Raw genomic sequence first — 14,715 nt, 5'->3', positions numbered from 1 at the left:
CACTCTGAAATGCAAACTGGTGTAGAGCAATTGAGATTATTTAAAAGCATCAGCTCTCTTTCAGCAACCTTGGTCTATGTTCCACAGTGTGTTTTGATTTGGGGGATTACTCGTGTGTTGTCAGGCTGTATGCATTTTGATGCAAAAATGTGATGCTGGTTTGACTTGGGAATCATAGAATGGTTTAGGTTGAAGAAGGACCTTAAGCTCACCCAGTCTCAACCCCCTGCCACGGGCAGGGACACTTTCCACTAGAGCAGGTTGCTCCAAGCCCCTGTGTCCAACCTGGCCTTGAACACTGCCAGGGATGGGGCAGCCACAGCTTCTCTGGGCACTCTGTGCCAGCGCCTCAGCACCCTCACAGGGAAGAACTTCTTCCTTAGATCTAACCTGAACTTGCCCTGTTTCAGTTTGAACCCATCACCCCTTGTCCTATCACTACAGTCCCTGATGAAGAGTCCCTCTGCAGCATCCTTGTAGCCCCCTTCAGATACTGGAAGCTGCTCTGAGGTCTCCACGCAGCTTCTCTTCTCCAGGCTGAACAGCCCCAATGTTCTCAGCCTGTCTTCATATAGGAAGAATGTTCCTGTTCTTCTGAAGTACATAGTTTTTTCCTGCTACCTGTTTTAGTGTGTTCATGCAAATTGGTGAAACCCCCTGATGACAGACGTCAAAACATGAAGCAAATCGGGCATCAAGTCTAAAAGGGGCAGTGGTTTTGTCTGCCAACCTTCAGATTCAGAACAATCACCAGTTGACTGAGGAATGTTAGGAAGAAATTACTCAGAGCCAAAAGGTTTGGGGTTGGTGAGGTTCTTTTTCAGAATAATGCATTTTGAAGTTGGTTTCATCTTCTGTGGAAGGAGATGAAACTTTTGGGGCTGTGAGTAAAAGCGCGTGCATGGTTCTTGATGTCTTGACACAAGGCAAGAAATCTAGCAATGAATACATAGATTTTTGTCTTTCTAATAATAAATGCTTAGTTTCATTATAGTACTTTTCATCTGCAAAGTGCCTTGTTTTACAAAGGAGGGCAGAGTCTTGATTTCTATGTAGCAGATGCAAGAGTTGAATTGACTAAGAACCGTGGCAAAGCTGAAAGCAGAACCTTAAAAAGTGGTTGGTTTGTTTTTTAGGGAGAAGTGAAGGATAAGGGTGCTACTGCCTCTTTTGAGCATATCAGAATGGTTTGGATTGGAAAGCAGCTTAAGATCATCCAATTCCAACCCCCTCCCATGGGCAGGGACACCTCACACTAGACCAGGTTGCTCCAAGCCCCTGTGTCCAACCTGGCCTTGAACACTGCCAGGGATGGGGCAGCCCCAGCTTCTCTGGGCACCCTGTGCCAGCGCCTCAGCACCCTCACAGGGAAGAACTTCTGCCTTATATCCAACCTGAATTTCCCCTGTTTCAGTTTGAGATAATCTCTGTTTGATAGGTACTGACAGACCCGTTTGGTTTTTTTTTTTACTGTGTTTTGTTTTGCTTTTGCCAAACTTTGTTACTCTTTGTAATTTTGTGGGTTCTTGTGGACTCAGGTGTAAAAACTATGGAAGATTATTTTAGGTGTCACTGAAATGAGCATTGATGCTGGCTACCTATTTCTTCCATTATTAGTATCAGCTTTTCCACATCTATTTCTGTACAAGTAGTTGACGTTTCTAGAGCTTTTTCTACATTTTTTCAGGAACTTGGGAGACTGAACATCTCCAGTGCTTTATGTTCTTATGACAGTTCACGAATGGGGCATGTGCCCTCCTGAAAATCAAGGCCATACCATATTATGGCTGAGGTCTTTGTTATGAATCACCTTACAGAAAAGGTGGGCTGCTTTACCTGTTTGTGACACAACTGCATCTGTACAGACCTATTCCTGGAATTGAAATAGTCACACAAAGAAAAGTTCTGCAGAATCTTGCTTTCTGCTGATCTTCTTTCTCAGCCTCTAACACAAATGGTTGAATCATTGACATTGAAGAGCTGACCTTTCATACATGCAAATTTGAGGATTGATCATTGAAATTGAATCCATACAGTCCCATTTTGATATAAAATGCTGCAGGGTTTTTACACTACAGCAGCATCAAAATTTCATTTGCTTGGCAAATTCTTACGAAACAAAGTCATAAGATAACAATCACAGTTAAAACCCCTTCTCTTTCTGGTGGTTTTCTCCAGTAGCATTTGTTACCTTACTGAAATTTTGCTTCTAATGCTGGCTTTTTTCTAAACTCTGGCACATTCCTATGGGTATGTGGAATAAGCTACTGTATTAGTAGTGGGTTAGTGTGGTGGATTTATTCTATTCAAGTTGTTCACAAAAAGTAGTGTGTTAAATAAGACAAATCCATGAGTTCTTTTGACAACTTGTGGTTACATGAGGGCTTTTGAAATGATTTCCCCCATCAGAATGTCATTTTAATGAGAACTCAGAGCAGAAATAATGAAATATTTCATTTCAATAATGGTGAAAAATAGGCTGTGCTTACTTGAAAAGAGTTTTAAGCTGAAGCAAAATGCAAGCAATAGTGTTGGGTTAAAGGGTGTTGATCAGTCGCCAGTGCATCTGTCCTTTCCAGTGTTCAGATCTGCATAGAATCAGAGAATCACAGAATGGTTTGGGTGGGAAGGTTTAAAGGTCATCTACTCCAACCCCTGCCATGACTAGGGGCATCTTCCAGAACATGCCTTTTCAAATGCAGAATGCTCTGCAGTGCTGTCAGAAGACGGGGTCCTACCTGCATGACTGTGTGTGGAGAAGGTGAGCTTAAGCTGGTGAGGAAATGAATGGATTTACTCCATGTGACTATGGGAGAGGAGGTTGTGGCATACACATTCATGCAAAAAGCCAGAGCAGGAGCAGATGGGAGCCAGCATTCCCATCGGGGATTTTGGGGGTTCCCTAGTATTTCTGAGGAAGGGAAGCGAGTACTGACCTGCATTATGCAGAGATGGGTTGGTGAAGCAGAACTGAGGAGAAAACAGCCTAGATCCATACTTTCCTTTTTTTTCCTTTTATAAGCTCTTCAGCCCCTGCTCTGAAGTGTTGCAGGGTTTTGTGAGACACCTTGTGCTATGGGTTTCATTCTTCTGGAAAGTGTTTCGATGGCAAGGGCAGACTTGTGCTCTGCAGCTTCTCAACACTGTCTGCAAGGCCCTGCAGATAATGTTCTGGCAACCAACCAGCCTTATTTCCTTTCTATTCCTGGTGCTGTGAATGAGCAGCAAGGGCAGAAGCAACAGGAAAAAACATCCTTTCTCTTCCTTATGTGATTTTTACAGCTTTCCCACATACTTTGGTAGCATCAGAGGCAAGTCACTGGGTCTGCGGTCTTGGTCTTACTTGTGGTCAAATTTCAGTTTACCAGTTCTGAGTAAGTACAGAGATCTCTTGTGGTCTTTCTTCACTTTGATTAAGATACTTTTGTGTTACTATTAGCTGGTACCGCTCTTTCTATTTGTGTGTGATGGTGACAGGTTCAACGTCAGGGAGGGACCTTCTCTTGGATCTAGCTGCCCAAACCACAATACTTCTATGGAGATACTTTAAGAAGGGCAAAGTCCCTGTGTGAAGAAGACAAGCTTTTCATGCTGACATCTCTACCAATTGTTCCAATCGCAGTCCCATGTACAAAAGTCTCTTCCTGAACTTGGCTGTTTGGAAAATGCTGATCAAATGCCCCTGGCCTCTTTGGAGCAGAAGAGTGGATCTGGTAACGTCAATCTTCACACAGCCTCTTGTCTTACAGGTTGCTAGCAGCACAGAAAGTACCTTTTCTGAGGTTTTCATATCTGTGGAAACAGATCAGAATCTTGCAGATCAGGTTCTTGATTACTTGCTGTAGTTGCTAAAAGCAAAAGCAAGGAAACAAACATCTTCTTGGAATTTTCCAGAATTCTTAGTGCCTCTGTAGTTTTCATTTTGCAAGACCTGAAATCACAAGCAGCTTGCAGCGTGCAGTTACTGCACTAAATAATGCTAAATGAATGCTAACTGCATGCAACAAGAACCTCCATACATCAGGGCTGTGTTATGGTAAGATGACTGCAGATACCACCAGCACTACATCACCTTTGAAAGGTCTTATCAGTTATGCAAGTGGAGAAATCTCACCACAGTTACATTGACTATTCATTTCCAGCCTCCCACTTAAAAGCTTCTTTCATACCCAGAGTAGCAAAGTCCTGTTGAGTTCTCTGTAGGATTTGCCTGAAATAGTGTTTTAATGATCATTTTGATTGGCATTACTAAATGGCCCTTGATTTCTGTAAATCAAGTCAAATGGGCGTATTTGCATAACAGATGGGAGTTGATGAGGTTGCTCTGGGGCTGTGTTAAGAGAGAGAGGTAGGATAAAAGTGGGGAAAAATTAAGAGGTCCTGGAGGAAAATGTGTGCATGTAGATCCCTGCTGGAAGCATCCTAGTGTTGGGAGGAGCACTGTAGTGGCTGTTGGATGGTACTCTCTTTCAGACCAAGTGTGCAAAGCTGGTGCTGAGGCAGTGGCAAGCAGCAATAGTATAGGAAGGAGAACAGCAATTCCTGCCTGGCACATAGACTCAGAGGAGCAGATTGGGAGGAGGCTGCTGACCATAATGCTTCTTTTGCACAGTCATAGGATCATAGAATCATAGAATGTTTTGGGTTGGAAAGGACCTTAAGTTTCAACCCCCTGCCATGGGCAGGGACACCTTCCACTAGACCATGTCACCAAAGGCTCTGTCCAACCTGGCCTTTAACACTGCCAGGGATGGGGCATTTACCACTACCCTGGGCACGCTGTGCCAGCGCCTCAGCACCCTCACAGGGAAGAACTTCTGCCTTAGATCTAACCTGAACTTCCCCTGTTTCAGTTTGAACCCATCACCCCTTGTCCTATCGCTACAGTCCCTGATGAAGAGTCCCTCTCCAGCAGCCTTGTAGCCCCCTTCAGACACTGGAAGCTGCTCTGAGGTCTCCACGCAGCTTCTCTTCTCCAGGCTGAACAGCCCCAATGTTCTCAGCCTGTCTTCATACGGGAGGTGCTCCAGCCCCTGATCATTCCTGTGGCCTCCTCTGGACTTGCTCCAACAGCTCCATGTCCTTCTGATGTTGGAGACACCAGAACTGCACACAATACAGTCAAAAGGAATGAGACTGACCTCCAGAGTAAAAGGCAAGTGTGTAATGCAACTTCATGCTTAGGGAGTGCCTGTGGTGGCCCAAGTGCTGTATGAAAACAAACCAACCAACTTGTTTTTACATTTTCATCGTGATTTGTACTTCGTACAATTAAGCTGATTCTTCCCTTCATCTACGTTTCCATGGCAGTTTAGCGCAATAGAAGAGAGGACACAGGCTGGCTTTCCGAGGAACTCTGATATAAAAATGTGGGTTTAAGAATGAGTCAGCTTTGCTTCACTAGAATGTCTGTCAATGGATAAATACTCTAGTCTTTCATGGTTCAGTAGGTCGGTATGTACCATAATTCATTGCTTGGAAACTCTTGTTCAGCTAAAATGACACCTTTGTTCAACTGACATTTTGAAATTCCCTGCTTTATTTTTGTCTGTACTAACACCATCATCTTGTCCTTTCTCACCAGCAGATGACAAAGCCCTCTCTAAAAAGAGGAGTGGCATTATCTACTGTAGCTCAGTGCATGGAGGAGAAGGGTTTGTTCCAGGTGACAGAGAAGGGAGCCATACCGGTTTGACGAGCTCCAGGACCTGGATTCTCGAGCCCGTCACTTAAAGGTGAGCTCCCCCTTGCACCCGATTCAGCAAACCTGCTCAGAGCACAGCTTCCAGCTTGATTGCTCCTCCAGCACACACATTGAGTAGTGGTGAATATTACTGGGAGGACTGGGAGAGGTTATTTGGTCAGAGGAGCAAGGACGATGTTCACCCAGGGAGAGCTCTGGCTGCAACAGGTACCCTCTGACCAAAGGCAAATGTGCACAGGCTGTGGGGCACAAAGCCAAGCAGTGATGTGAAGCACCTTTGAGTTTTGTGTGGAGAAGAGAATCAGAGCATCATAGAGGTTTTACACCAGCTCTATGTATGGCAATGGGTGCAGCACATTAATTCCACGCATGAGCAGATTCGGTGTCCTCCCCACCACAGGGTGTGTGCCTAGAGCTGGATCAGCCTGCAAGCTGCTGGCCGTCTTGATGCCATTGCTCAACACTGCTCAACACTTGATGACCTCTTTTATCTTATGGTCATCAAGAACCTATCTGTGGCTTGCTTTTTGCTTGCTGACCATTTTGCAGAGGCAGCCCTTCCCCTGGACTGGAAAGCAAGGTTCCTCTAAAGGAGTCATTTATTCTTACTGACTAGAACTGTGGTGCGCTGTCTGGCTTCCAGGTTCGTCTGCGCACTTGACTGGTGAATACCTCAGCAGTTCACAGTGCCTGCGCCAGCAGTATCGCATCTGTGAGGACAATGTGCCATGCTGGCTTTGGGAGACACGTGTTGTTGGGTTCAGTGACATTGGTGAGGCTTTCAAGTACGTGGCACTTGTAATTTGTCTTCTCTTTCAAAATAGGTAATGGATGGCTTAGCCCACTCCTTGCAGCAGTTTTCTGCAACTGATTTACTCAGTGGTTGTAAGGTTTTGAGTAACAAGAATTTATAACCTTTTTTCTTGGGAAGGAAGACACTTTCTTACCACAAGTAATGTCTTCCACAGCTATTCTCATTATCTGCATTAATGCAGATCCTTGCCTGTCAGCCTCAGCAAACAGCTAATGGTAATTCATTCCCAAAATTTGATTATGATGGATATGTGTGTGCATGAGTATTTAAATGTGCTGCTTTTTCTTCTCAGTCTTGTATCACAAGAGAGGTCACATGGAGATGAGTTTCCGCTTAACATTTCTTATTTGGGGCCATGAGAACAACACCACTATGATATTTTTACATGTCTTCTCCAAGCCTTTCCTGCTGCATTTGAATGTCTTGTCTGCTCTTTGCTTGAGTGCTGAGCAGACACTTTGTTACTGAAAACCTAAGAAATTAAAGTCTTCCTGCTGAATGGTTGTGATCCAGCACAGACACACCAGAAATACCTGCCAATATGTATTTTTCAACTCTTACTTTACCTGCCACCACATTACTGATTTTGCCTCTTTTTAAGTTATTTTTGTGCCAAAATCTCAGCACTGCAGTGTGAGTTTGCTTCCTGATCAGGTCTCTGATTAATACCATGTAGATCTGTTAGTGGCTACTGAAGCATCACACTCTTCGCATTTTGCTGTTATCAAACACTAGAATTCTTGGTGTGGTTTCTGACAGACCATTTCTATACAATCTCTAGTTTTACTCTCTTGGTTGCCAGATACATCTCCAGGGAATGAAAACTGAGTCTTGGGGTTAAGTACTTTTTAAACAAAGAACATTCACTTTTAAAGATATACTTTTAACCAAGATGCTTTGAATTTATTTGCACATGCTGGAAAATAAGGGTTTTTTAAAACACTTCCATCCAAAACACTTTTAAAATGTTAATTAAAATACAGAATTGTTATCCTGAATTACAGTGATAAAGTAATTCAAAATGCCTATATATACACCTACACATAGGTGCATGTGGCAACTTGGATACCTAAGAGAAACTGTCTATAACACAATGTAATGCATTTGCTTTGCGTCTTTGTGCACATAAAGAATATATTTTGAGTCCTTAATGAGGGTGTATCCCCCTCTCCCGAGATGAAACATTTGACAGTAGCAGGTACTGTTAAGAGCTTGCTAAGAGTCAGAGCAAACAAGTCCTACACAGATCAGCTGTGGAATGAAACAAAACAGTACTAATAATCCTTCTGGAATAAATGAATGTGTTTTCCAGATGCTGGTGACAAGACTCTCTTCTCCCCCTCCATGCAAGGGGCCAACCTCCATCCTGATCCTGGTGAAAAGCAGACGCACAGCACAGTGCTTTGCAGAGAGCCGAGGCTGCCATTACAGCTGAGCAGTGATTGGGGATTGCAGCAGATAAAACTTGCGTGTCCATCTCCCACACTTCACATCTAGGACACCTTCTGTCATAATCTTCAGAAAATCTAGAGGCAGAAATCAAAGCTGAAGTGTGTCATTATCCAGCACTAGCTTATTGTTAAATGCATGTGCATTTGCTTGGCTTTTCAGAGTTCTTGCCTTTGTCAGTTGGCTTGCTGGTGAGTACCGTGGCCGGTGTGAAACACGTTACAGAGCGTCTTGATCTCCTGTAGACTGTGTGTGGAATGAACTGGTAGATTCAGAGTGGTAAGTGATATGAACTCCACACCACTTGCAAAGCTCTCCGGGCAACCACCAGTTCTTAAAGAGCATCTTCACGTACTTCTTAAATTTTTCCCCCATGAAGAAGTAGATGACTGGATTGAGGCAACAGTGAGAAAGGCCGAGGATTTCTGTTACCTGGAAAGCATAGTCCAGATTCCTGCTTGCTTGACAGTCTCTAAAGACTCCCATGACTTCCAGCAGTTGTAAAAAGATAACAATGTTGTAAGGGGTCCAAAAGAAGAAAAACACAATCATGACAGCAAAGATCATCCTCACAGCCTTATTCTTTTTCTCATTTCTACAGTGAACTAATGTTTTAATGATCATGGAGTAGCAAAATGTCATAACTATAAGAGGGATTAGAAGCCCTAAGATGTTGATTTCCAAAGTACAAAAAAGCTTCCATGTTGTGAAATTGCCTGGATATCTTGGCTTGCAGGTAGTATAATTCTGTTCATTAAAAGATTCTGTGAATACAAGTTCTGGAACTGAGGCTGAAAGAGCTACAAGCCATACAACAAGGCTAGTAACCAAGCCATGGAAGGCAGTCCTTGCTTTCAAGGAAAACACTGCACGAACAATCGCCAGGTATCTGTCTATGCTCATGAGCATAATAAAAAATATCCCACTGTAAAACCCAACCAGGTAGATCCATGAAATGATTTTACACCAGGGAGTTCCAAAAACCCATTGGTCTATCATGAAATAAGACCAGAAGGGCAAGGATAGAACAAAGAGCAAATCTGAGATGGCAAGGTTCAGCAGGTACACATCAGTCATGCTCTTCAACCTCTTGTATTTGAAGAGGACCACAATGACCAGAATGTTTCCTGTGAGCCCGACCAGGAATACTAGAGTATACAGAACAGGTAGGAAGAAGGCTGCAAACCTCTTGACAGTCTCCTTACTGCAGGGTTTTGGAGCATCGTTATAATTATCGTAATAGTCATATAAGGTTGAGGTGTCAACTTCAAAGGACTCTGTACTTGAAGAACTCATGGTTTTTCCTCCAGTTCCTGAGAAGGAAAGAGCATAAACATGTCAGTGACTTTCAGTGCATGAAGATTGTGTGGTTACCTCACAAGTCTGAATCACTAGCAGCAACTGACTTGTAGTTCCAACACACTTCTCATTACAGGTTCTCAAACACTGTTTAAGCATCATGCATATGCACCCTTGCAAAATGGACTGTCATAGAATCATAGAATCAACCAGGTTGGAAAAGACCTTTAAGCTCATCCAGTCCAACTGTTCCCCAGCACTGCCAAGGCCACCACTAACCCATGTCACTGAGGGCCTCATCTACTGTGTGAACACTTGCAGGGACAGTGACTCCAGCACTGCCCTGGGCAGCCTGTTCCAATGCCTGAGCACCCTCTGGGGAAGGAATTGTTCCTCATCTCCAGCCTAAACCTCCCCTGGCGCAGCTTGAGGCCATTTCCTCTTGTCCTGTCACTTGTTCCTTGGGAGCAGAGACCGACCCCCTCTCACTGCAACCTCCTGTCAGGCAGTTGTAGAGAGCGATAAGGTCCCCCCTGAGCCTTCTCCAGACTAACCCCCCCAGGTCCCTTAGCTCTTCCTCATCAGACTTGACATGCATGTGTTTAGTCCTTGCAGCACTGCAGCACTGTGCAACTTGGATGTCAAGTACGCAGCACATAGTGAAGAAGAAAGCACATAGGAAAGAAAGATACAGGCCACACATATCAAATCAGAGAGGGGTAAATCCTGCATGGAATAAAGTAAAAAGCAAAGCCGCTATTCATAGCAGTCCAGGATTTCACCTGCCTATCTCATCAGGCAAACATCACTGTAAGTAGATGGTAATGAAAATGGATCTGACCCTTCTAAAGAATTCACGCTTACTGAAAGTTGACGTGAGTTTTCAGTAAGTGCTGTCTCCAGTGGCTAAATGAATAACAGAAATTGGTCATTTCTGTATGTATGTTCTTTTCTAATAGGTAGAGACAGGGGTTTAAGTGATGTTACTTCGAGGTAGCCTGGACACAGTGTAGATATACTGCTGATGTATCACTGATGTGTGTGTTATTCACATCACAACAAGTGTTACTGTTTTAGCCAGACATACCAAAATTTTTCTAAGCCTGAGTTCTGTCCTTCACCTTTGTCTTTATTTTTAGGAATAGCAGAATAGTATCATTCCTTTATTTGTCTTTGCGCTGTGCGTTGCTGCTACATAACAACAAACATTGACTTTCATTAACCCGACTCCTCCTGTGTGTCATCCCAGGCACAACACCTCTCCAGCCTACAGTTCTGTTCCATTACACACACAGAGGAATTTAATCTGAATCACAACTGACAGGGACAAAACTGTTTAATGCCAATGGTCTAAGGATGAGAGCGTTGCAACAACTGCACCTAGACATACCTGAATGCAATATAGGTTCAGCGTAATATACTGCAATACTTAAAAGTGAAAACATACTGTCACAGAATGCACATACACCTCTGATGATGCAGGAGTTGTTAAAACTGCTGTAAAAGTTACCTGGGCAGCAAAAAAAGCACAATGAAACAGCATTGCATCCACACACATGATGAGCGTACAGGATACAAAACTGCTGCAGCAACTGCATTATGTGAGCTTTACCTTTTCTCCTCCTCTCTTCTTGGATGATGGGAAGAAGCTTCTTTCAGAGTGCAGAATCACTTGCGTCTCCGCAGGTAGCTCTGGAGGTGCTGCCTGCACAGCAATAGCCAGCAGCTGCAGAAGCACTGGGTAGCTGTGTTTTAACGGAAGCTTTGTACTTCCTTACAGATGGTATCACGAGTGTTTTCTCTCCTCAGCGCTCATCAGAGATGGTCCCCCAGAAATCAAATGAAACACACTCTATCATGTGTAAGGAAACGCAAAGTTTCCACTGAGAGTCTGATCACTGAGTTAAAGGAGCTTCATCTTAACCAATAATCAGTAAAATAGATGTCACTGAGCAGCTCTCATTCAACAGAAACCTTGTTCTTATGGGGTGTAAAACACATCTTAACCTTAGAAAAACTAATCAAGGGGTCATCTATGGTGAGCAGAGAGGAGGAAGGTACTCAAGGTGTGTGTGTAAGGTACTCAAGGTGTGTGTGTAAGGTATGTTTCCAGTCCCTCTCTGCCACATCATTCAGTTTGCAAGTTACACTCTGTAATTGAAGAAGAAAAGACCTGTATGGAGTCAGTGAGGGAAGGTTCTTTTTCTTCATTGTTGTTTGAGCTTCCTAACTCCTATCTTGCTAAGAAAAGAAATGAAGGCGTGTTAATTCATGCTGCTTACTTGCTTGGTATCTCCCGTAGCAGGTTTTGTATGCAGCACATTACCTGCTACTACTGACCTGGTGCCAACAGTAATAGTTATAAAATACCAGATAAGATGTAGGATGTGCACACGTGCATGTGTGTGTGGTGTAAGGGCAGAAGTTTACCATGGTACTTGTCACAGCAGGAAGCTCAGCAGCTTCTATGCATCTCTCCTGACAGTGCTGAGGGCTCTACTAGTCTTTTGGGGGATCCAAGGAAGGGAGAAGAGAGCACAGAGGCCGTTGCTAGTCAAATGGATGGGTTTGAGTCCCACAAGCAGAACATCTGTGCTAGCACCTGGCAAGTGCTGCTCTCCTCCATGTCCCAGAAGAGACCAGTCAAGCAGAAGCAAAAGCTGTTTCTCAACAGGGGAGGCCGCTTTCTTGGTAGCAGGAGAAACTGAAGAAGCATGATAAGAACCAGAAACAAGGAAGCTACAGGAGGTGGTTGGGAGCGTAGGAAGAATCATAGATCTCAGTCCAGGACAGATCACACCTCTCCTAGTTTGGCCTCCGGTGTTATTCTGTTATATCTTTGGTTCAGTTATGCTATTTGCTGCTATCCTCTATGCCTCTAACATTGTTACTCTGGCCAATAACTTACACTTGGCTGAAGCATTTCTTCCTGAGAAGTTTGGTGTGCAGACAGCATAAGATGTGGGATCTACTGCTTCCACATTTTGCGGGGATAAAAGGATTGTAGGGAAGATGGCTTCTCAGTCACCTTTCACAAGCTGCACCTCTAGAGGTTTTGAATTCTGTCACTGGGAGATGTTCCTCCAGTGCACCTTAAATGCCCTGCACAACATATACATCTTCACTGTAGTTTTCTACTAGTCCTTTAAAGATACAGACATCAGATGAGCAGGCAACACTGTGGTACCAGTTTCATCAGCTCTGCTGATGAACAAGGAGCTGTTCGTCTTGGTGCTCTTCTGTCCGTATAAGGTCCTCATTAACCTCTTCCTTCACATGTTGTTGCACTAGGGGCAAAACTCAGCTCTTCACCCGTATTAACAATGACATAAAATCTTTCTTTAAGCACCTGCTTTTCAGGGAAAACCCCACCTCTTGCTCTGTAGGCATTGTTCTGTCTTAGTTTTGGCTGTAATGTTTTTCCCCAGTAAACCACCATGCATCTGCTTGCCTATCTTTGCTCCACTCATCATTTTCTGCTCTATTAAACTAAGCATCTCCTTTGAATTTCATCAGTGGTGATTTTTCTTGATTTCCAGATGAAGTTTCTATGAATAGGAGTAGTGAATAGCATTGAATCCAGATACAATCTTCTACCCTGGAAGAACCCTTCTTGGTTAAGGGATGATCTCCCATCATCAGCAACCATTTGAGATCAGTCGACCTGTCCTTAGCACACATGCCACACTTCGGATGTGCTTCTAATCTTTCAGTCATACTGTTCACAGAGACCAAGTCTGCAGCCTTATGAATTCCAGTTTAGCATGATTCATATGGCACTGGCCTGAAGGAAGAACCTATCTGGCATATTGCCTTTTGCCCAGTCCTTCCTTGGAGGACTTTCAAGTAGCAAATGCTTCCTAAGCAGCTTTTTGTATCTGCTTGCTGCCTTGGGTGGAAAGCTTGGCTTCCACCAGAAGAGTAGAGCAGCAAAGGATCCTTGTTGGATTGGGTGGAGAGGAATGGTGGGACCACACTGCTTTGCAAAGCAGCATTTATACTGCAGAAGCTGCCATACCAATGCATTTCATGCTGCATCAGGTCTGTCTTTGTAAGGAGACTGAACAAGAACGTGTGTGCAGAAAGAGGAAAAAAGCCACAAAAAAGAGAAGAATGGTTGTGGTTACAGACAATGAAAATTTAGGATGTTTGAACGCCATGAAATGAAGCTAAAAAACCCGTATCTGACAGCTCATGAAAATTAAGAGGATAAAGGTGAACCCTGAAACACCTTCTGGTGGCCTCCCAAAGAAAGAAGTCCATGGAAGAGCCTGTGAGGAAAACTGGAGAGAAGATAATAAAAAGAACTCTCTGAGCAAATGAAACGATGCAGAAAATAGATGAAAGGTGTTGTGAGTGAAGGTTCTGCAACAGCTTGGAGAGAAAGAAGAGTAAAAAGCACTAAATATAACTGTAGTCTGTAGTAGGGGAGCTCTGTGGTCCCCTTGTAACATGGCAGAGTGGTTTTATCAGCTCCTCCTTGGAGAAGAACGACCTGGTAGAGACTAACAAAAGCAGGAGATCGCGAGGTTAAGAGGAAAGGGTGAAGAGCTCTCATCGAGATGTAGGGGATGTTGCTGTAAAACTAACGGTTGGCAGGAAAAGGGGAGAAGAAAGAAGTCTTACCTCTTTACTAGATGATATCAGGTATGTGCCACTGACCAAATAAATCACGAGACTGCAGAGAGGTGAACCAAAACTGAGCCACCTCACTGGGAGGAGATTAACCTTTTTATGGGATGGGGGAGGATGGAGGGGGCACATCAAAACCAAAAGAGGGGAACTCAATAAAAGCAAAAAGCAGAACAAGCCAAACAATGAAAACCTTGCTTCTCACCAAAAGATGAGTTCAGCCACTCCCATCTTTACAGAAAGTCTTATCATTAACTTGCCATTTTTGCAGGATGCCCAAGAATTTTGCGTGAGGAAGGTTTAGAGAGAGATGTTTATCTAAGCCACGAGCTAGGCTGTGAGATATCCACCACTGATATGCCAGTGCACCATCCATTGCCTCTGATACCAGTGTGGCATGGATAGATGATCCAGAAGTGTTTATTAGAGAAGTCCTCATCCAGAAGATCCTACCTCAGGAGAGAGGCTGATGATGGTCACTAAAGGTAGCAGCTTTTGCAAAAATTAGTATTTTGACTGATTGTGTGGATCAGCCAAAGTCACATCTGGCCAAACAATTCCATCCTCTCCGTCAGGCAGCCAAGCCCTTCTGACGTGGTCAGGGCTTGTTCAATTCTTCTTCTGCAATTCAAGTGAATTGAAATGGCAGTTTGCACACCTGTAGTTCCCCTCCTTACTCATTAGGAAGGTGTTTGTGCCACCTATTCCTTGTGCAGTTCCTTTCCTTGTAATTTTAAATTTATTCCAAATTCCTTGTGCATGACTAAAACTGCAGGAATCTGACAGAACTGAAACTAGTTTTAGAGACAACCACTGT

The 14,715-nt window shown here is 43.8% G+C and overlaps 1 protein-coding gene and 1 long non-coding RNA gene across 3 annotated transcripts; one reads left to right on the top strand and one right to left on the bottom strand.

Annotated features, from left to right (window-relative positions):
* The first annotated feature begins 1,360 nt into the window (after positions 1 to 1,360).
* Positions 1,361 to 8,743, top strand: LOC115600613. 2 transcript variants are annotated; one of them, XR_003989078.1, is made up of 3 exons: positions 5,050 to 5,735; positions 6,348 to 6,489; positions 7,831 to 8,743. It is a non-coding gene; the product is annotated as an uncharacterized LOC115600613 (long non-coding RNA). The 2 variants fall into 2 exon arrangements; XR_003989074.1 differs by lacking the exon at positions 6,348 to 6,489 and having other exon boundaries at positions 1,361 to 5,735.
* CCR4 (C-C motif chemokine receptor 4) lies at positions 7,981 to 10,984 on the bottom strand. Its single transcript, XM_030469751.1, has 2 exons — positions 10,879 to 10,984; positions 7,981 to 9,280 (listed from the first exon to the last, which is right to left on the bottom strand). Exon 2 carries the CDS (start codon positions 9,261 to 9,263, stop codon positions 8,187 to 8,189), a length of 1,077 nt encoding a protein of 358 aa, XP_030325611.1. The 5' UTR covers positions 9,264 to 9,280; positions 10,879 to 10,984; the 3' UTR covers positions 7,981 to 8,186.
* Positions 10,985 to 14,715: the final 3,731 nt, after the last annotated feature.

The sequence above is a fragment of the Strigops habroptila genome, chromosome 1 (genome assembly GCF_004027225.2).
Source record: "Strigops habroptila isolate Jane chromosome 1, bStrHab1.2.pri, whole genome shotgun sequence".
Lineage (NCBI taxonomy): Eukaryota > Metazoa > Chordata > Aves > Psittaciformes > Psittacidae > Strigops > Strigops habroptila.
Note: the sequence above shows the minus strand (reverse complement) of the source record. Positions and strands in the feature narration are given on the sequence as shown.

Excerpts from the sequence above, each read along its gene's own strand:
- CCR4 (XM_030469751.1), bottom strand. The coding sequence starts at position 9,263 with ATGAGTTCTTCAAGTACAGAGTCCTTTGAAGTTGACACCTCAACCTTA.